This window comes from Aureobasidium subglaciale, assembly GCF_000721755.1.
Source record: "Aureobasidium subglaciale EXF-2481 unplaced genomic scaffold scaffold_7, whole genome shotgun sequence".
NCBI classification, from domain to species: domain Eukaryota; kingdom Fungi; phylum Ascomycota; class Dothideomycetes; order Dothideales; family Saccotheciaceae; genus Aureobasidium; species Aureobasidium subglaciale.
In genome coordinates, this window is record NW_013566988.1 from 383,615 (window position 1) to 403,053 (window position 19,439).

The 19,439-nt window shown below is 50.8% G+C and overlaps 9 protein-coding genes across 9 annotated transcripts; 4 read left to right on the forward strand and 5 right to left on the reverse strand.

Annotated features, from left to right (window-relative positions):
* Window positions 1-528: 528 nt before the first annotated feature.
* AUEXF2481DRAFT_28403 (uncharacterized protein) lies at window positions 529-1,137 on the reverse strand (the record flags this gene model as incomplete). The annotated part of the gene is made up of 1 exon (XM_013489435.1): window positions 529-1,137. The coding sequence occupies one exon, from the start codon at window positions 1,135-1,137 to the stop codon at window positions 529-531; it is 609 nt and encodes a 202-aa protein (XP_013344889.1).
* Window positions 1,138-2,856: 1,719 nt separating this feature from the next.
* Window positions 2,857-3,742, forward strand: AUEXF2481DRAFT_3951 (uncharacterized protein; the record flags this gene model as incomplete). The annotated part of the gene is made up of 2 exons (XM_013489357.1): window positions 2,857-3,102; window positions 3,509-3,742. The coding sequence occupies 2 exons, from the start codon at window positions 2,857-2,859 to the stop codon at window positions 3,740-3,742; spliced, it is 480 nt and encodes a 159-aa protein (XP_013344811.1).
* Window positions 3,743-5,480: 1,738 nt separating this feature from the next.
* On the forward strand, window positions 5,481-6,677 carry AUEXF2481DRAFT_3952 (uncharacterized protein; the record flags this gene model as incomplete). The annotated part of the gene is made up of 1 exon (XM_013489358.1): window positions 5,481-6,677. The coding sequence occupies one exon, from the start codon at window positions 5,481-5,483 to the stop codon at window positions 6,675-6,677; it is 1,197 nt and encodes a 398-aa protein (XP_013344812.1).
* Window positions 6,678-6,744: 67 nt separating this feature from the next.
* Window positions 6,745-7,676, reverse strand: AUEXF2481DRAFT_639760 (uncharacterized protein). Its single transcript, XM_013489673.1, has one exon. It carries the CDS (start codon window positions 7,340-7,342, stop codon window positions 6,812-6,814), a length of 531 nt encoding a protein of 176 aa, XP_013345127.1. The 5' UTR covers window positions 7,343-7,676; the 3' UTR covers window positions 6,745-6,811.
* A 1,480-nt stretch (window positions 7,677-9,156) lies between these two features.
* Window positions 9,157-10,188, forward strand: AUEXF2481DRAFT_28406 (uncharacterized protein; the record flags this gene model as incomplete). Its single annotated transcript, XM_013489436.1, has 1 exon — window positions 9,157-10,188. One exon carries the CDS (start codon window positions 9,157-9,159, stop codon window positions 10,186-10,188), a length of 1,032 nt encoding a protein of 343 aa, XP_013344890.1.
* Window positions 10,189-12,027: 1,839 nt separating this feature from the next.
* On the forward strand, window positions 12,028-13,695 carry AUEXF2481DRAFT_107109 (uncharacterized protein). Its single transcript, XM_013489674.1, has 3 exons — window positions 12,028-12,282; window positions 12,332-13,261; window positions 13,318-13,695. Exons 1-3 carry the CDS (start codon window positions 12,112-12,114, stop codon window positions 13,600-13,602), a joined length of 1,386 nt encoding a protein of 461 aa, XP_013345128.1. The 5' UTR covers window positions 12,028-12,111; the 3' UTR covers window positions 13,603-13,695.
* Window positions 13,696-14,861: 1,166 nt separating this feature from the next.
* Window positions 14,862-15,730, reverse strand: AUEXF2481DRAFT_639594 (uncharacterized protein). The gene is made up of 2 exons (XM_013489675.1): window positions 15,723-15,730; window positions 14,862-15,602 (listed from the first exon to the last, which is right to left on the reverse strand). Exon 2 carries the CDS (start codon window positions 15,484-15,486, stop codon window positions 15,022-15,024), a length of 465 nt encoding a protein of 154 aa, XP_013345129.1. The 5' UTR covers window positions 15,487-15,602; window positions 15,723-15,730; the 3' UTR covers window positions 14,862-15,021.
* On the reverse strand, window positions 15,558-16,721 carry AUEXF2481DRAFT_3955 (uncharacterized protein; the record flags this gene model as incomplete). Its single annotated transcript, XM_013489359.1, has 4 exons — window positions 15,558-15,602; window positions 15,723-15,806; window positions 15,875-15,907; window positions 16,029-16,721. 4 exons carry the CDS (start codon window positions 16,719-16,721, stop codon window positions 15,558-15,560), a joined length of 855 nt encoding a protein of 284 aa, XP_013344813.1.
* Window positions 16,722-18,609: 1,888 nt separating this feature from the next.
* AUEXF2481DRAFT_3956 (uncharacterized protein) lies at window positions 18,610-19,274 on the reverse strand (the record flags this gene model as incomplete). Its single annotated transcript, XM_013489360.1, has 2 exons — window positions 18,610-18,812; window positions 18,881-19,274. The coding sequence occupies 2 exons, from the start codon at window positions 19,272-19,274 to the stop codon at window positions 18,610-18,612; spliced, it is 597 nt and encodes a 198-aa protein (XP_013344814.1).
* Between the last annotated feature and the right edge of the window lie 165 nt (window positions 19,275-19,439).

A 19,439-nucleotide genomic window follows, 5' to 3' on the forward strand; every position in this document is an offset into this window, starting at 1 on the left:
CCGTCTTGTCTTGCCAAGCTGTCGGGAAAGTATCAACAATCTCTGTGTGCAATTTTCCAGAAGGGCACTGGATCTGCTCCTATAGCACAGATAAGATTTCTCAACCGGGGAATAATCTGTGCTTCACTGCCTTTTTTGATGTAGTGCAGGTCTCTGTTGGTGCGTAACTATGATGATGTTACCAATGTTCGTGGCGACCGCGATGGAAGAAGATGTCCCTGTGCAGAATTGGTACATAGGCTTTGTATACGATCGACTAGCTGCTTGGACAGACATAACATCTTCGTTAGCTTTTGCATCTCGTGATAGCCATCATAAGATTATGGCAAGAAATGGGCGTGCACTTGGGAGGATGGATGCCCCCGTAGGTGGGAGCCACAGAACGGAAGACTGCGTAGCGATATCGCATGAACGACGACACGGCCTCTGGACAATCGCCGTGCCTGGACCCATCGACCCAATCAATCAAGTAAGCTTTCGTGGTCTTGCTGATCTCATCACCCATGGTGGGCACAATTTGAGTCAGGGTCAAAGTGTCGCGAGGACGCGAAGGGAAGGGCCATCCGCCAGGATTGGTCTGGTTGTTGAATTTGAGCCAGATCCGTCGTAGGTGCCGAGGCAGAAAACGGTCAAGACAAAGAGCGGAGAGGCTCCCGAATAGCTGCGTCTGCAGGCCTGTCGATGATCCTTGTTAATTATGCAGTGCGGGAGAATATCATATGGTTGTTTTCGATTGCTACGATGTGGCGAGGAGCGGTGGGTAGGTATTTTGCCATATTGGCGAAGTGTCTGTATTGGCAGAATGCGATGTCTGAGAGCAATCTTCGGCAGATCGTAAGCTTGAGGTCGTGGTCGCAGCTGCCAATTTGGCCGGGAAAATCCCAAGCGAATGAGACCACGCGACTTGGGGCTCTCCCGTCTTGTAGAAGTTCTTTGCCACGCGGTCAGAACAGCCATATTACCGCTCTTGACAGGAGTATCACGGTCCACAACCTGTTCGAGACTAAGCGATAAGGCCATGCCAATCGTCATCTTCCAATTCAATGCTTTGCCTGCCGTCATGGCGCCATCGGTCGACAGCCCTCCAGCTCCGGTCACGGTAGGACATTCAAGATGATCCTTTTCGGATATTTGCATAACCTTCAGTTAATTCCGCTTCCTCGGGCAGTAATCGTGATGCCGATCGCAGGCAAGTGCATGCCGACTGCTAGAAGGTGTCAACCGACCAAGCAAACTTGGAAACACCCTGTCGCTCTTGCCCTCTTCGAGTAACATCGAAGCTGGAATCATCGACGTTTCAACAGCGTTCCGTACAGACGGAATCGATTTTCCAAGCTACTTAACTGCCCGCGTTCAGGGACAGACATATCCACTTTTCTAGTTCATGCTCCTTCACGCACAGCCACAGGTCGCGGCTGAAGCTTCTCCACAACGACCTGGACTGGGCTCGTCGTGTTCACGAATCACAGCATGATGATTATTGTGTGGCAGCACATCCGAGCCGCTAATCTGTGTGGCTCAAGTCACATTACAGCGTTCTTTGTGTTCAATGTTTCACGTTTTCACAAGGACAGCCAGCCAGGGCATGACTCCTGCAGCGGCCACGACGCGCCGACCATAGCAGCAAAGTCAAAATCCTTTGGTCATTGGCACTGGTTCAGGGCACAGAGATGGAGAAGCGAAAGCGGCGCCTGGCCGGTATGATCAAGCCGTCTTTGGGAATGTCAAAGCAAGCAATTTCTCGGCACGCATTTCACAGTGCATAGTTCCTCGGTATTCAGCTTTGGAAACACCTCTCCTACTTTTCCGTGTCAGCCAATCCTCGTCTTCACAACTCTTTTTCCCGATATACGTGGGCCACGTCCGTGGCAATCACAGATTCGCTGATCCTATTGGATCGAATCACCCGGGGAATCGACATCTAGATCTGCATACTTCCACGAGTGTTAATGCAAGCGAATCCCTCCCTAGGGCTGTCAAACATCCTGACAAGCCTTAAGTTTTGACTCAACCTTATTCACTCCTCAGTAAAGTACCAGCTTAACACCATCCGGACGGAAGGCAAGGCACAGCTGTCATTCTCACCTGACGTCCTGGCGCGTTTCCAGCAACGAATCGGCCAGGTGGATTTGAAGTAACCTTGACTGATCTTTCCTCTTCAGCGCTGTATGCACCACCGCAGCCCTGGCGAATCCCTACGGCAATTGCTCATTCCAGTATGGAGGGTCGATGGAAGAAGGGCAAGGTGGCCAGGATCAGGATCAGACACAAATCTCAATGTATGGTCACTCTTACTTGAATCATGGATACTCATCGTTACAACATTCCTACTTTCCTCTACCTACGCAGCCGGAGTATCATCTTCCTTCTCATCAGCTGCAATCCACCGCAATTGCCCAGCCAGATACCAGTATCTCTCAGTATGCGCAGGAAAGGAACAGCATTTCGACAACGAGCCAGCTCAGCGAATCGACTCCGTACGACAGCTCTAGCAGACCTTCAGAATATGCGCATTCAGAACCGCCATCCCGCAAGAGGAGTCGCGCTGACGAGTTTCGATTGAACCCGCAAGACTCTCCAAGCTTCACCAATAACTTAAGTCTTAATATACCTGTCATGCTAGGATCGACTGGTCACCAACCTCTGAATCACGTTTCACCTTTTCAATTTCGAGCTCCACAGCTCCCACAAGCAACATCCGCAGATCAATCACCCGAGAGCGACACACTGCAGACACATTTACCGCGATCGTACAGCCGTGATGAAGCTTTGCAAGCTAATCAGCACTATCACCATCATCTACCTCCTCGGTCTCCCACGCTCAAACGAACCCGGCATGGTGATGAGCTGCTCTCCATGGACGAGCCAGGTCCACCTAGCATGGTTGGAAAAGAGGGTATGCCAGAACCAGCGCCTAGGCCCAAAGGTCCAAAGCTCAAATTCACTCGAGAAGACGATGCACTACTTGTGAGGTTGAAAGAAACGAAGAACATTACATGGAAACAAATCTCAGAATTTTTCCCTGGTCGCAGTGCCGGGACACTTCAAGTGAGGTACTGTACCAAGCTGAAGGCTAAGACCACCCTGTGGAACGACGATATGGTGAGTTGCGTATTCTCTTTACTATCCATATGAGTTCCTTGAGTGCACGTCGGAAAAGTCTGGATCCTCCAGGTGTCCTAGATGCATGTGGGAGCTCCGGACGACATTGAAGATCTCTACGATCAGAGTTCCGGCAGCATCGTCTTGTTCCAAGCACATCGTCAACAGCTGGTTGATCCTGATCGCAACTACCAAGATCGTACCTCGCTCAGAACCTGTTCGTGCTTAGGGTCTTCCACGACGCTTCGCCTCCAATGGAACTTGCGCTTTGCCGTTGCAATCTTCAAACCGAGGCATCAGACCACCAGCAAGCCCAAAGTTCTGCACAGCCACCCACGCACATAATGAGCCTTACGAAGTCACGAAGAAGAAGCTTTACCACGCACAAATGCTAACGTCAACTTAGATTCAACGTCTTCGTACGGCAATCCATGACTACGATAACGACCGCTGGCGGTTCATCTCGAGCAAAGTTGGTAGTGGCTTCTCTGCCACAGCATGCAAAGCAAAAGCAGAGGAAATTGAGGCAGAAGACATGAGAGAAGAGGAAGGTGCGGCCTCAGACTCGGACGACGACCAACAGAATACTGTCGACGGTGACGTTGAAGAACAGGATGCAGACGGAGAAGGCGAGACATGATAGGACGGCAGTACCAGAAGAGCAGCGCTCAGACACTGAGCCTTGAGAAGAAGATTAATACACACCTTGGCCATGCGAAAAGACGTGGCTCGACATCGTTCAGAGTTGCTCCTACCCTACCAGCGAGGGACGTTTGCAGCACAGTCGGCAAGCAGTCGTGGTTGCCCGCCTTCAGCACTCGCACGACACTCGCCACGCCACATCGATCAGCAGAATCCCTGGTTAGCAACATTTCGACCACTACACTGCTGGACACGCCACGGCATCGAGGTTGCTGAAAGATCTTTGTTGTCAATTGTGCCCGTCAGTTGCACCCGTGGTATACCCGTGGCACGCAAGGACATACGAGGAGGTGATTACCGCCGTCTGACCACGACGAGAGGACGAGATCGACTAAACCAATCGAGTTTGAATAGCGATAACATAGCTGTCCAAATCTGTAGAAAAGGACGACAATGGAAGCCGAAGAGGCCAATCGTCACCCATCCATCGTGCTTACTTCGTCCGAATCCAGTAATTCACCAATTGAACAAATCACTTTCCTCTCCCGTCATCTCCCGCACCCCAAAGCAGACTATTCAGCCTTGCACTCTGCTGCCTGAGCTACTTCCCACCCGTGATCACTAATCCCTCACAAACTCCCTCACTTCCCCACAAAATCCCAGTCATCTGGCACCTGTCAAACCACAAACCCTTTTTTTCCCACTACACAGCCACTTTTGATGAGTCAACAAAAGGGGGTCCCTAGAGCCTCAATGCGGTAGTTTTAAACTTCCGGTACTGGGGAGAAAAGACAATATTCGTCGCATCTTGCCTCGTGATGTGGAGAAAGGGAGCTGATCGCACTAGAGATCCGTGATCGTTTGGGAGATAAGATAAGCGATTTTGACAGCAGTGATTTTATCGGAGTCTACCCCTTTTTCCTAAGGAGAATGTTCAAGACATTTGGTGAGTGAAGTGTTTTGGATATGGTATGATGAATAGATGTGTAAGAGTTGTGCGGTATCTACAAGTGTGCGGAGTTTTGAGGCCCATTGGTCACATTGAATGTCGAAGACATCACGGGTCTGCTGTTCTGATGAGTACTGAGCCGCAGAGCCATTCTCCTGGATGAACAGAATGTAGATTGTGCACGCGTGGAGCGAACTCTAATTCATGGGAGTCGGGCTGATCGAACAAGGGTTGACTGTCTAATTGGTCGAGGAAAACAGATGCTGGGGTCGGATTGCACATTCAATATTGAGTCTTCCAAATGGTACTCATATACTTGCTCGGAAGCGGTGAGCTAAACCCGACATAGGTGACCGCGGAAGACATGCATGAGTCTTCTCTTTGAGACTCTGACTGCTGATGTGAAGATGAAGGGCTGGGGTGCCTCCAACACACCGAAAGATGGACGAACACAGATGTAGAAAGACGCCGTGAATCCACGAGAACGAATAGCTCCCACGAGAAGCCGAGAAGTCTTCTTGATGTCTATGACCGTCTTGCAACAGTCTCTGCCTCTGAATAGCTAAATTTAGCTCGGAGTTGTGGTCGGGAGAAACCTACGCGATGACTCTTGCGTTCATAGTACCTTGACCAGTCAACAAGCTTGGCATGCTTGTATAAAGTGTGTCGAAACGATTCTTTCTTCTGTTCTCTTGAAGTTAGGTCGAAGGGAAAAAAAGACTTACTTTTATCAAACCGTATTGCCTACAGCTTACCTTTTGCTACTTGTAGACTTACATCTGAGAACATGCCTGGGTTTACCCCTATTAACAGCCCAGCTGCTCAACCTCTAGCAGCTGAGTCGTCTCCCTCTCGGTTACCCTCCGCTGCTGCTTCGCCTCATACTATACCGGACTGTGTGACGCCAGAGAAATCATCAAAACGTACGCGCAAATCTCCCACTCACGACAAGGAGCTTCTGAACTTGACCAGAGCGATCCAAAAGCTCAAGATACAAATCATGACTGCAGGTGGTCATGTCAAGGTGCCACCAGGACTTTCAGATGACAATAGCATGATCGTCAACATCCGCAAGAACGGTCTTCCCAAAGTCCAGTCAAGACAGGGCACGGATTACGATGACGATGAGCTGGATTTTGTGATCTGTGCTGCAGGGTGGGTGAAGGGAGCCAAATCAAATTGGCAACACGAGGTCACGGCTGCATGTGTCGGCCGCACTTGTCAGGCAGTGCGTGTGGCGGTTCTTAAAATGAGAAAGAGAGAAGCCGCAAAACGCGCTGCGGAACGGGTTCTGGAGGCTACTCGAAACCGTGATTCTATGGAAGACGACGAGGTCGCCACCACCTCTCAAACCACTCCTTCGATGACAGATCGTCAGCTGGAGTCCTCCCAGAGCAGCAGTATTGTGAACTCTGACAGACAGCCAAAGACCCCAAATCCTCGTGTCCCGAGTCGAGACCGTTCTTCTGCGCCTACATCTCTGGGCCCATTCCTGAATTTCGCTGATCAGAGGTCTGCTCGTGAGACGACTAGGTCTCGAAGCGAGGTCTTGGTCGAATCTATTTCAGACGAGGACGATTTCTTTGTCGAACACCAAAAGTCAATAATAGGTCCATGGCACGGCTCGGGTTTCGAGCCTGGTGCAGACGACGTGTGTCCTAACCCTGAGCTCAGAAGAATGTATCAGATCAGGGATGAGATGACGAGAAGTGGAGACCCAAAGTGGGCAGACGATAGGAACCAAGGTGTAGCATGGGCAGACGAACCCAAACAGCTGTTGGAGCAAGTCAGGTCTCCTAAATACACAACTGGACTCTACATGCTGGCCGATGTTGCTGAGTTTGTCTCTTTTGACTCTTGTAATGCGCCATCGGCCCTTGGACTACCTGCAGGCAATGATCAAGGTGGCAGCAGTACCGAGCGACAACAACTGCCATCATCGTCAGATGTCATAGCTTTCCAGCCAATGGTCAATGAAGAGTGATGACATTCGGCGTACGGAGTTTGGGGGACGGATTATGAGTGTTTTTGGTATCTTGCATCTTCTGTGCAGGCCATTTGTTGTGTATTTCCTGCTCTTCGCGCATCTCTTCTCTCTAGACGAAAATCTCGAAACCTTCAAGTCGCCAGAGCAGTGGCGCAGGCTACATTCTGGCTGGTACAGATGTCTACACCGCCGTGAGAGCGAATTTCTGAGCGTCTGTTGTGAAGCCACCGTGATGTGCAATGATTCGGCTCGGAGACGATGTCGAGAGGGAGACTGGGCTCATCTCGCGCAGATTGACTCTTCACTGAAGCGTCTCGCCTGATGTTGCCACTGTCGGGTACAGAGGTCGTTCGTGGTGGAAGTCTTTTCTCGAAGTGACCACTGCTGGCAGAGGTTCGAGCGACGCGTAGAAGTGTATTCAGAGGCAGTGTGGGTAGGCAACTGACATCGGTAGCTTCGGAACCCTCGAACGGCGACGGCGACGGCGGGTCCGATTGTGATGTTGTGTGGAACACAGACAAGATGGAAGACGACTGGCATCCGAGGATGTCTTCGAGCGAGCGAATGAATGAAGCCAATCTACAGACAAAGCTGGAGCAAGGTCGATGGTGCCGGAGCGCGAGTGTGTATGCGAAGCGGTACGGACAGGCGAGATGGTACATAGCAAAAGCGTATCCGCAAGGACAATGTTTTGGTAATGAGATGCGAGAAGCTGTGAAACAGCGAAGAGTCGCCCGGCGTTGGCGGCGCACATCTCTGAGGCTTGATCGTCTTGCAACTCGCAATCTACGGAATAAAGAAGGACTGTCTTTCTGTTTCGATCAAGCAACGTCGTGCAAGAGTCATCGCGAGAGTAAAGTCCCGTACGAGTGAGAAACTAGAAGTGTGATGGCTTCCCCTTGCAGCCAGAAATGAAGTGTGCGAAACAATTCGAGCCCCTGAGATTCGAACCAAGACCCTCGCGTATACATCGGTACTACTCGTAACGTTCAATACGCTGGATCCGAGGATGGGGTCAGAGACCGATGGCGGGTGACTGGCAATTATCACTACGCAAGACCGCAAAGAGTTGACCAGTTTCTGTGTAGAAGAAAAGGACATTTTCTTTGCGCTCATCAAGTCAAAATTATTCTGACCCCCAGCGGAGCAAAACTGATTTCTCAGAACAACATGAGCATTAACGCATAGGCTGTCCTCTCCGCGCTCCTCTTTGGTTGAATCATGTGGTTTTTGTTGTGAGCTTATTACCATTGCGCCACCCTGATGTTGTACAGACTGGCCAGACAGCCCGTGGTAACTTCGCCGCTGAGGGGTGTCCAAAATAATTGGACTATATAGTGAAGCCGAACTTGTGGGAAAGCACGCTGATCGATCGCTCCTTCCTCCATCCTGACAACACTCTCTTTGTCAAGGAGATCCGTCGATCCTCGCATGTCTTCGCGGAAGGTGCCCCTATTTCATGTTTCTCATGCCATCGTTCTGTCCGATTAAGCAACATACATGCTACTCAAGCAAGATGACTTGTTCTTGAGAAGCGGGATCATACACTCGAGACTTTGCTAATCACGAGTAACGATTGTGCTCGGAACGTCTTGAGCAGAAATTGCGAGGCGCTGGTCATGTTGTTTGTCTGCTTCGCGAGTTCAGGCGTCGTGCGTCTCAGTCAACCTTTCCTTCGTGACGATTTCAGTATGTCCTAAGACAGCAACTCATGTTGTGCCTCATAGCAGACTCGTATGCCAAGCTTCTTATTCTTGCCATTAGCACACTCCACGTGATTTGTAGTTGCACTTCAGCTTGTTGAGACAACGAGACTGACAAGTTCTGATACAACCAGAAAAAGGGTCATGGTGTATCTCCAATCCTTCTTGGAAATCGGATCGAATATCTCAAGAATCTCGTCGTCGATTCTGCCACCTTGAGGCCTTCGTGCCTGGTATAATCTGGATGGGGGTACTTCCAATTGGTCCGGAGCTTGTCCCGGGGTCTGTCTCGCGGGTATACCCAAAACAGCAGGCACACGCGCTGGGAGTCATTGCAAGGTTGTCAACGCGGCTCCCAGCACGCCCATACTTCGGTATCCGAACCCCTCAATGAATGTACTGCCTCAAACACCCCGACATCGTTTGATCATAGTATGACTCGGAACGTCCTTATAAAAAGGAGGCGATTTTTCCAGAGTATCTTTCCCATTCATACGATTTGATAAAAAAATTGACTGACAGCCAACAACACCATTGCAGCTCGATAACAACCATTGAAATACGACAAGTCTCATCGCGTATAACCCATCCGCATCATACACCGAGCATTCTGATCGCGATCGAAGTCCCTGTGACGCGTTCCGACATTCTCATCAGGAAACCGACATTTCTTCATCGCGTTTCCACTTCCCCTATCATATATCGAATACGCCGGCGCGACAGGAACCTGTGCAACGCATCTCAGATAGTCCATTGAATTCTCGAAAGATATCATGGCTCCCAGCAGGGTCCGTTTCATCGTGGGACCCCGCCCTGAGGCTCAGGTCAACCCGGTCCAAGCTGACAAGGTACAGAAGCGCAAGGTCAAGAACAAGGCCATCGATCTCGCAGCCAACGGTACCAAGCCTTGGGACGATGCGCAACGACGCACGCTGATTGACCTTCACGCTAAGTACCAGACATGGAAGGAGGTTGAGCAGCAGCTCGGCCGATCTCCCATGGCGTGCAGAGGTGAGTTCAAGAAGTTGAGAGACGGCGAGCGCGAGGACTTGGGTCCATACCAAGCAAAGGCTCGGGCCTGTGAAGCGAAACGAGAGAAAGACTTTCCTAAGGGAGGGTCGACAGCCAGGATGACCGCCCCCAGAACTCCTGAAGACAGTATGACAGCAAGTGCCAGTACTACGATACTCGGCAGCCCTGAAACAGCCAGAAGCTCGGACGTGGAGTCGGATGGTGTCTTTCCGGAGCCTGCGCAACTCACACCAACGACTTCGTCAGGGAGCATCAGGACAACCAGGAGCCACGACAAAGAGGCCAGACATGATAGTCTGCCGACCCAGAGCCAGGTCGATAACTTGCCAGTCTTCGCAGTCAGCACCCCTCCCAAGGACGTCGAAAGCAATGTCGGACCAGTAATGAGTTTCGTCGCCGAAGGCATTGCCAGACAAAGGATGGGTACAATGCTCAGAGCACTAGATCGAAACACCACGGTGCTAGCGGTCGACCGCGCAGCGGATGACGAGCTGGATGCGGTAGCGTACCCAGCCATCGTGTCGAGGTCTCAGCCATACACAAGCCGGTACACCTTCAGAAAGGAAGAAGCTTGGGTAACAATCAAAAGTGGCCCAGACAGGGGCATGTACTACCAGCATCCATGGGGCTTCGACGTACTGTGCGGCCCCCAGTGGTTTAGTGAAGCGGTCACTTTGAGATATAACCGCGAGCAAGCACGTAAGTCGTACTCAACGCCAGTCGTAGGACTCTCCGATGCAGAAGCCGACGCAGACCTGCGTCTCATGACCTAGACCGCTACCTTGAGTCCAATGGAAGGTACCAATCACGACTCCCGCTGACCAGCCTCCTAATCTTGGATGACTATCGCAAGGCACGACTTCATCCGTTGAGAAGTCACGTCCGCTGAGAGCTTGATCTACTTGGGCTCTCGTTGGACGCAGTGGACGGCTTAAAAAACACTCTGCCTTGCGACAGCCCAGTTTTCTACGCCGACATCATGTTGGAGAGGAAGCGACAAGATAAAGTGATGAAGTGATGGGCGAGAGTACCCTTTGCGACACCAACGATTGTAAGACTATCGGCCGTAAAGGTTAATAACACCACCACCTATGACCACGTTGACAGTCTGTGCAGCCTGCCAATCTGTATGTTCTCCGAGTGTTCCTCGTGAGCGCGATACTCCTCAGAACGGGCCCCAGGCAGCCGATCAGGCCCTCAGTCGAGGGAAACACATTTCTCATGAGTCGCTAAGAGGACGAAAAAGAGTGCATCTACACAGCCACATCTTCTAGACGTAGACTGTCGTGGCCGCTGATCGTGAAGAAGGTGATGTCGATGGGAAGACCAGGAATGCAGAAGCTAGAAATTCTGCACGTTGCACTGCACATTGCAGAATTTCTGTGCCTCGCTTTTCACGCGAAAACGACACCTTCGCACAAGCTGACGTCTCCAGAATTTGAGGTTGGTTCTTTCGCGTGTGCTCTTGGCGCTATTCGGATCATCGCAACATGCCTTAGACCAATCACACAGGGAGTATGTGACAGACAAAAGATTGATGTAGTTAGCTGGCTTGAGCTTGAAGGGCCTTTTCTTCTTCACGGCCTTTTTGATGAAGCATAGATCACAGCAGTCGATATGATACACAGAGAACAAAATCATCTAACTCTTGATTCTTTTCAGTGCCCCATCTCCAGATCTGTCAGCTGCGATCTCGTAAGATAGACTTGCTCGAGTTAATTTGAGGCAGTCACCAGATGTGGTCCCTTGAAGCATGGAGATATCCCAGCTGGTTGTTGATGATTCTACATACAGACCTGCATGTGTGGTCAGGACGTGATGGGGAAAGTCGCGAATGACCAAGTGTTTTGGCCACATACTCTAAACAGTTGGCCTATCTCTCAACAGCCCGCCTTCCCAATCGAGACATACCATACACGCCCATCAAATCTTGTTCTCTCACGATCGAGATATCTCCATGGGAGCACTACAAGATGCAACCAAATTTCCGGACTCGCACGTGGCAAAGAGCCGGTGCTGTCACATTGCATTGGTCGCCGACATGGTCCGACCGAAAACATCAACCGGCAGTTCACCTCTGCTTCCTTATCCTACCCGCAGTGATTCCGCGGACTTCAGATGATCAACAGCACATGTCGACCCCAAACAAAGCAACGAAGCGCAGCGAGACGGCCGCAGCTTGCCTCTTTGGCTGCGACAATATTCGTTGGATTGAGCTCTCGCCCGCCAACTGATAAGGAGCCATACCCCAACCTGCCGTGTCTTTTGACTGATAGGCCGATAATGCAGCATGCATATCATAACCCCAGATAGGCATGTCAGTGACATACTATGCTTGCCACTCCCCCTACCTCTCACGTATCTGGTGTACTGTAAGTCGGATTTCTAATAGGCGGTTGGTAGTCATATCTCGTCTTGGCTGAATCATTGGAACGGGTGGGAAGTCTTTTTGGGTGAGTACAGCGGGATAGGTAAGAGTTGATATATATGTAAGTGCTCTGATCGACTCAACTACCTTTCACCCACCTTTTTCTTCTCCGCATAATTCGCAAACCATGTTCGAGGCTCAAGATAAAGAAAAGGCACTAGACAGCTCGCCGGAAGAAGTCCCGGAAGTTGAGATTGGAGAAGTCAAGGATGTCAAGAATGCAGATGCTGCACTTGACTTCTTGCGCCATGAGGGCGAAGGAGTTGAGATGACAGCGGATGACGAGAAGAGGCTTGTGAGGAAGATCGATTGGATGATTATGCCATTGATGTGGTGTTGTTATGTTGCACAATACTTGGATAAGACGTTGATCAACTATGCTGCTGTCATGGGGCTGTACGAGGATGCGAATATCACAAAGGCCGATTTTTCGAACTTGGTAAGTATTCTTGCTTGCTTGGTAGCACGAACCATGCTGACGACAACAGGCATGGATCTTCTACGTCTCGTATCTGGCTTTCGAGTTTCCTCATGGCTATGGTATGCAGCGCTTCCCCACTGCTAAGTATCTCGGCATCATGGTCGTGCTTTGGGGCATCATCGTCACTGTCACCGCAGCTTGCCACTCCTACGCCGGTCTCATCACCACCAGAGTCTTGCTCGGCTGCTTCGAGTCTGCAGTCGCTCCATCATTGATGCTTATCACGACCATGTGGTACAAGAAGAACGAACAGCCACCACGCACCGGTATCTGGTATCTCGGTACTGGCACAGGTACGATCATCGGATCTCTTCTCTCCTACGCTTTCCAACACGTTGAATCCGCTTCTCTCTACTCCTGGCAAATTCTTTTCCTCGTTGTTGGTCTCCTTACCATCTGCATTGGTATCACTGTCACCTTGATCTTCCCCGACAACCCAATGACCTCGCGTCTTACGCATCAAGAGAAGATCTGGGCCATCGAGCGTCTGCGTGCCAATCAAACCGGCATTGAAAACAAGCATTTCAAGTCCAACCAAGTTGCAGAGTGCTTCATGGATCCTCAGACCTGGCTACTTAGTCTGATCACTATCTCCTCCTCTGTACCCAATGGCGCAGTCTCTAGTTTCCAGGCCACTCTGATCAAAGGATTTGGCTACACCCCCAAGGAGACTTCTTTGCTTCAGATCCCTGGCGGTGTCTGCAGTGTCATCTCCATCTTGATTGCCACCTACTTGGCTGGTAGATTCGACCAGAGAGGATTAAACATAGTCACTCTACTCATTCCTGGTATCCTCGGAGGTGCCCTCATGGCTTTCCTGCCCGAAGACAACAAAGCCGGAAAACTGATCGGAAACTACCTCACCAACTGCATTGGCGCAAGTTTACCTTTGTTATACTCATGGGTCGGAGCCAACTATGCCGGCCACACCAAAAAGGTCGGTCTCTCTTCCACCTCTTTCGGGCTTTCACATCTTACTAACACAATACGCAGGTCACTATGAACGCCATCCTCCTCATCTCCTTCTGTCTCGGCAACATAATCGGACCCCTCACCTTCCGCGCCGCCGATGCACCCGAATACATTCCCGCAAAAATCACAATCATTGTAACTTGCGCCGCCGCTGTAGTTCTGACCTTCATATTGAGATTCTACTACATGTGGGAGAACAAGAGAAGGGATAAATTGGTTGAGGAACAGCATGTGGGACACAAAGCAGATATTGAATTTGCGGACGTTACGGACAGAAAGAACAAGGAGTTTAGATATAGGCTGTGAGGACGGAAAGAGAAAGGTACATGTTTTATGACTGATTTGAAGTTGACACCTCTAGAGGCAGCTGTATGAATGCACAATGAACTTGATTAATCGAAGTTGTTTGCCTGAGAGCGTGTCGAGAACTGCTCTCCTCGGACGAGAGCCAGCGATCTCAGAAGCACTGTGTTGTTATACAGCTCGATATGGTTGGTATGTCGGCAACGGAGAGAATGGGGTTGTGGTGAGTTGCTCGGGTCAAAGTAAGGGAGGTGCTGTCGTCTCTCCTTCGTACCTTTTACCTGCTGAAACGGCTGTGGAAATGCACAATGAACTTCAAGGTATAAAACTCGGTCGATGAGGATAATGTCAAAGCTCGTCTCTCCTGGGCCAGCTCGCCGCTTCTAAAAGTCATTGTGCATCTTAACAGCTTACTTTACCAGAACACATGGTTGTGGGAGAACCTCTTTTCCGGCCACTCTTTGCATCGCCGCATGGAGGACGACAGCATGATAGTCCTTAGACATGTAAAACCTCTAGGAAAGCGTCTCGTCATTGACCCGAGATATCTCCGCCGCTCTTCGCTCTCCGTCATCAGCGCATTCACAGTGTCCCATGTTGCGTCGCAGCACGACTATTCACCAACTATTAGTGTCGAGAGGTGCGGTACCCCTCGTTCGTCGAGCTGACTATAGACCCGTTGCGCGATGAATGCTTCCTCTGCCTACCTATCGAGCTGGGACAACACCACACCACACAATGCAGACTTCTTGTAGACGCGGAACTTTCTTGTTTCTCATGTTCTGGTCTGACAGCAACAGCTCGGTGGACGGTATACACATGCAGAATACCCATCTTCTCTGCAGGCTCTCACCGCTTTCACATGCGACAACTCCTGACTTGTCATTTTCTGTGTCAGTGACTCACCGTCATGCCTATCTTCGGACTCAACTCCGATGGTCTTGTCCAAGATAAAGTTTCGCGACATACGAGTTTTTCCAGCTGAGACGTTTTGCACAACCCTACTCGAGACTTTTTGTGAGGCTGAGACCCGGGAGTTTGAAAGTCTACAAGCGATAGACTTTTGTAGTGTATCTTGACTGCTGACCACCCTCTTGTGCATGTGATGGTGTGTTCTCTTTTTGCGGTTGTCATACGAGAGGGAGAGAGTTGGGCTTATGCTTTGACCAAAGAATCTGGAACCAAAAGGCAAAGGGACACGAGAGGTACTGCGGTGAAATGTCTTTTCAGGTGACAAGTATTTGGATGATCTAGATGCGTGAACCAGGGGATTTGGAGGAGCTTTGGTAAGTGTCGCTTTGCGATAGCGAGACCCAAAAGACCAAATCAAGATGCTGGTGTTCGTTTCTGGAAACCGATCGTAGAGGATTGGTTCTTCCGATTGATGGGAAATCGTAGAGTAGAGTTTGATCCCTCCTAGAACTAGATACGCTGAAGACTGACGCGATGAACGCTTCCCACCTCTTGTTCGTATGAAGCACGCGGACCAAGACCGCAACTCAATAACCGAGTGTTCTCAGCCTCCAGCCGCCATTGCTTAAGGTTAATCGTCTCGAGCGAAAGAGCTGAAAGACCAGAGACAAGATTCAAAGTATCTCTTTTCTCAAATAAAACAGAAGAATTGAAGAAAAGATACGAAAAGAAGAATAAAGACAACAAACCAAAAAGAAAGCACAAATGAACACCCCATGCTGTTGTTCTGTGATGGTCAAACCCATCCCATAGCGTTTGAAATGCAAAGAATATCCCTGGACTGTTGAGGACCCTTAGTTTGCCTCCCTTGTTTCGCGTAGCTGGAAGCAGATGGCAGCAATGGCCGCTATATCCACCCAAGCAAATCAAATTCGTAGCCTCAATTTCCCATGATGCCAATGTCCTGTATCCCATAAACGAAAGCGCAAGCGAGGAGGTGTCTTATTCCTCAGACAAGACAAGACGCTAGTTGCGCGATGAAAATCTCAGCTCTTGCTGCCGAAATGCTCTTTGGCGTACTGTTCGCATGCCTGCCGTATCTCGTCAGCGTCTCTTCCATGTAACATCGATATATAACCACGACGACAAAGCATTCGACGCTCTGAGGACTGGCGGCAAGGCTATCCCTGCGAGAAGGAGCCGTAACTCACCTTGGCAGGTTTACCGACTTTCTGTCCAATGACCTTCCACTTGCTCTGCTCGTATTCCTTGATGGCAGCGAGTAACGCCGCGCTCTGTAGTAAGTGTTAGCACGTCAGGGACAATGATACAAGGAATTAGAGAGGCGGACGAAATGGCTGACCTCGTCTTCCGCAAACTCTGCGTAATGCATGTCCTGTTTAGATAAGAACAAAATGGTTAGTAAAGATTACTCCAGCACGATGAGATCGATGACTGAACAATTGTGCAGGATGGCGTTGTGTAAGGAGGAGCGAGTAGAGGTCGGCATCACATACCTTGTACCAATGCTTCTTGACACTGCCTTCGGTCCGTGTGGGAAAAGTCTTTGCAATCTCGCTCCAGCTGTTGCCCGCATCTCTCATGACTTTCAACCTTTGCTCTTCCGCAGGCGTCCAAGGTGTGTTGGTTCGTCCTTTCTTTGGTCGGGCAGGTGGTGTATCATGTCGAGGGATACCTTGGTCACCTGGTCCAGGACCACCAGTCGACGGTCCACTCAAGACGTAGTTGCTCTGGTCACTGTTGTGACGATCAGGGTGGCCAAAGAGACCGTGCTGGTCAAGACCATAGCCGCCGAGGGAAGATCCAGGGAGAGATTGAGGGTCGAGTTCACTTGTGCGTCGCTTACGTGGATTCAGTGGTGATTGTGAGAGTTGTTGAGGTAGCTGTGGTGGTGGAGCAAGAGGCTGTTGCTGAAAGGGGCTGTGCTGTTGATGATGTTGAATAGGAGATGGTTGATGGTAGCCAAAGGTAGAGGTCGTGTACGGTGACGTGTGATATGGGTTTGTAGCATATGAAGAGGGAGGTAGTAGTCCCGCCGACAGCGACAACTGCTGTGGTGACGCCGATAGAGGCAAGCTTCCCACTTGTTGTAGGCCTCGCTTTTGTTGTTGGTTTTGCGACAGATTACTGTGTGGTGGAAGAAGAGTATACATGTTAGTCATCGAGGTATAGACTGGGGTCCATGACATGGTCCATATACGGCCGTACAGGCGCAACGCTACATGACAAGGTATCGGAAAGCTTAAGCTTTTGGGTAAAGGGAACATGTAGATGTGGAACTTACGACATATTGAACTGGTCGTGAGGATTAGGTACAAGATCCAGGTATGTACAGTTGCTGGGATGGAGAGGATGTATTTGAGTCATGAGACGTCTGTTTGCTCGCGCAAAGGAAGAGCTCTGTAAGAAAGAAAAGGATGGAAAGAAAAAGAGGGCTGGCTGCAGGCAGACCCTAGGACAAGGCGAACAGATTGAGCCGCGAAGTATGCAAGCTTTCTGGCTGGCAAGCGTCAAAAGTGTGATCAGAGCGATAACAATGGTAGTAGATAATGTCGTCGCAGAAAGACAGGTGGTCGAGTTTGAGATAGATTTGGGACAAACTTGGCGGGTTGCGAGACGACAATACTTGAGCTTGTAATTATGTATCTGTCGCGGCGAAACTCATGGTGCTCGAGAAAGGGAAAAGGAAAACGAAAACGGGGAAACATGAATGGTATGGTGAGCTCAGAGGGTGGGGGGCAAGGACACGCCGGCAGCCGATGCACCGCCTAGCTAGCCAGCGCCATCTTGGCCGCGGGGGTGGCATGGGGCCTTGGACCAGCGTCCTTTGTAGGAAGCAATGCATGCTGAGCACAGTCAGCGTCCTTTGGACTGGCCCCAGTGTCGTATGCGGCTTGCAGGATGAGAATCGTCGTGATCATCCTGGATCAATCCCATGTGCGGGGGCAAGCTCGATGCAACCGTTTTGCGGGGAAGGTCGCTCACTCCGTGCCTTGTCTGTCTCCAACACTCGTCTTCTGATTCGCCAGGATATATGAAGCCTTTCGATTTTCGGCCTGGCTCAAGCTGGCTCGCCGCCTGTTGCTGCATGTCACATGGGTCCCGAGAGTCTCTTTGCTGCTTGCACGCGTACGCTTGCCATCGTCCGTGAGGTGATCATCCTCCGCACGATCGCACCCTGCTCATGACGTACCACGTTTTGGACAAAGCTTGTGCTCAATGCATGCAATGCATGGCCTCCTACCCAAGGGCTGAAGAAGAGATGATAATCCTGAGACAAGATCGTGCGTCAAGATAGGAACGAAGCAATCGTCATTGTCCTATCATCACCTCATGCGGACAATCAGCATCGTCAGATGCGAACTCGTTTCCAAGACAAAATAACTGGCACCACGGTATTGGAAACGAGAAAAGCCCTACAATCGCCCAGACCAGAAACGAGGGTCCCAATCATGCTCATGCAGTCGTGTATCTGCTTGCTTGCAGCTGGCGAGAGGGACAAACGTGGCGCTCATCGGAGGCAGCCATGAAATCAAACGTGCGAGCTGCCAATGGCACAAATGGGTCTAGTAGCGAATCCTCCCGCCTAAGCGGTCGCGGAATGGAGCTCAATCGAGAAATTCCGATGATTCGGACCGCAGTTTTGTCGATAACAAGGCCGGGCTCTGGCAGCCACGATAACGGAAATGCGCATGCAATGTTGAGGCTTGAAGAAACAGGCAGGGACAAAGAACAGATTGGGAAGAAATTGGACATGGCTCTCTGGGAAGAATGCCTCATGTCTCGCAGATCGCACACTAAGGGAACGGGCGTTCTCACGGGTACAAAGTGGCATATCTCGCAGCATGTTCAGATGTTCCTCACATGCACCGGTGACAGTTCAGTGGTTAAGCGTGCCGCGCCGCCATCCGTCTGCATATCATGAAGCAGAAAGTCGTCCCTTGCTGGCCCAAGCTTTCAACAGCTTTGTTGCATGGCAGGGCAGAGCACAAGTGACAAGGCTGGCTGTCGGAGAGAGTAGAGGATCGTTTTTGATTCTGACAGGCGGAACTGACCCCACTGTTGCTCAATCTTTGATCAATAAGTGCCCTCCTTCCACCCAATGGGTATCAAAGCCGCGGCAACCTGTTGAACACCACGTTCGGTGGCCAGAAGATTGAACTGAGATGCAGCGTTACGCGTGTCTGCAATCTCGAGACGGATTCCCAAATCGCTGATCTGCTTTCGCGTCTCGGGCGACACGGGCACAATGGTAGGGCCGGTACCTAGGATAAGGAGATCTAGACGCATCGTCAGTATTCTTGAACGGATGCTGGCATGTGAGAAAAGGGGTCATTTTGCAACGAACCAGGCTTGGGCCACACGGCATCGAGGATGCCCCAGCTGTGTTCGGCGACCTCCCATTGACCCTTCTTGTTACGCATGCTGCCTCCGACGCTGGAAACGCCCTTGTCGTCGTCGCCTAACGCGCCTTCCCCGATTGTGCCCTCCTTGCGTCCCTCTCTGATCCACGGCTTCCAATTGAAAGCATCTCCGCCAACAAGCAGAACTCCGGATCCTGTAATCTTCAGGCCCGAGTTGAGGGCAAATCCATCGTAGGCGCAAGCGTCAATGGCGGTTGTTGGCGCGGGTGTGTTTCCAAGCACATTCATGGCGGCAAAGTCGGTCTGCGTATCTTCTTTACTCTCCGGGCCGCGATCCTTTGTTTTCGGCGGACCGATCGGACCTCTCCTTGAAGCCATTGCTGTCCTTGTTGTGTGAAAGTGTCTGCATAGTCTCGGGTTTGGCTGTCGAAGGCTTGTTCGAGAGGCGGGGAGTTGGTCAAGGCAAGCGCGCATCGATGCGGCAGTCGGTCTGAGAATGCTGGCCATGCTGGTTTGAGATGTGACGGCAAGGAATTGAGCAGT

Bases quoted from the DNA above. Each gene is read 5' to 3' on its own strand.
- AUEXF2481DRAFT_639760 (XM_013489673.1), bottom strand. From the start codon at position 7,342: ATGTACCATCTCGCCTGTCCGTACCGCTTCGCATACACACTCGCGCTC.
- AUEXF2481DRAFT_639594 (XM_013489675.1), bottom strand. From the start codon at position 15,486: ATGGGATACAGGACATTGGCATCATGGGAAATTGAGGCTACGAATTTG.
- AUEXF2481DRAFT_107109 (XM_013489674.1), top strand. From the start codon at position 12,112: ATGACAGCGGATGACGAGAAGAGGCTTGTGAGGAAGATCGATTGGATG. The intron at 12,283-12,331 runs GTAAGTATTCTT...TGACGACAACAG, and splicing joins AGGCCGATTTTTCGAACTTG to GCATGGATCTTCTACGTCTC. The intron at 13,262-13,317 runs GTCGGTCTCTCT...CACAATACGCAG, and splicing joins ATGCCGGCCACACCAAAAAG to GTCACTATGAACGCCATCCT.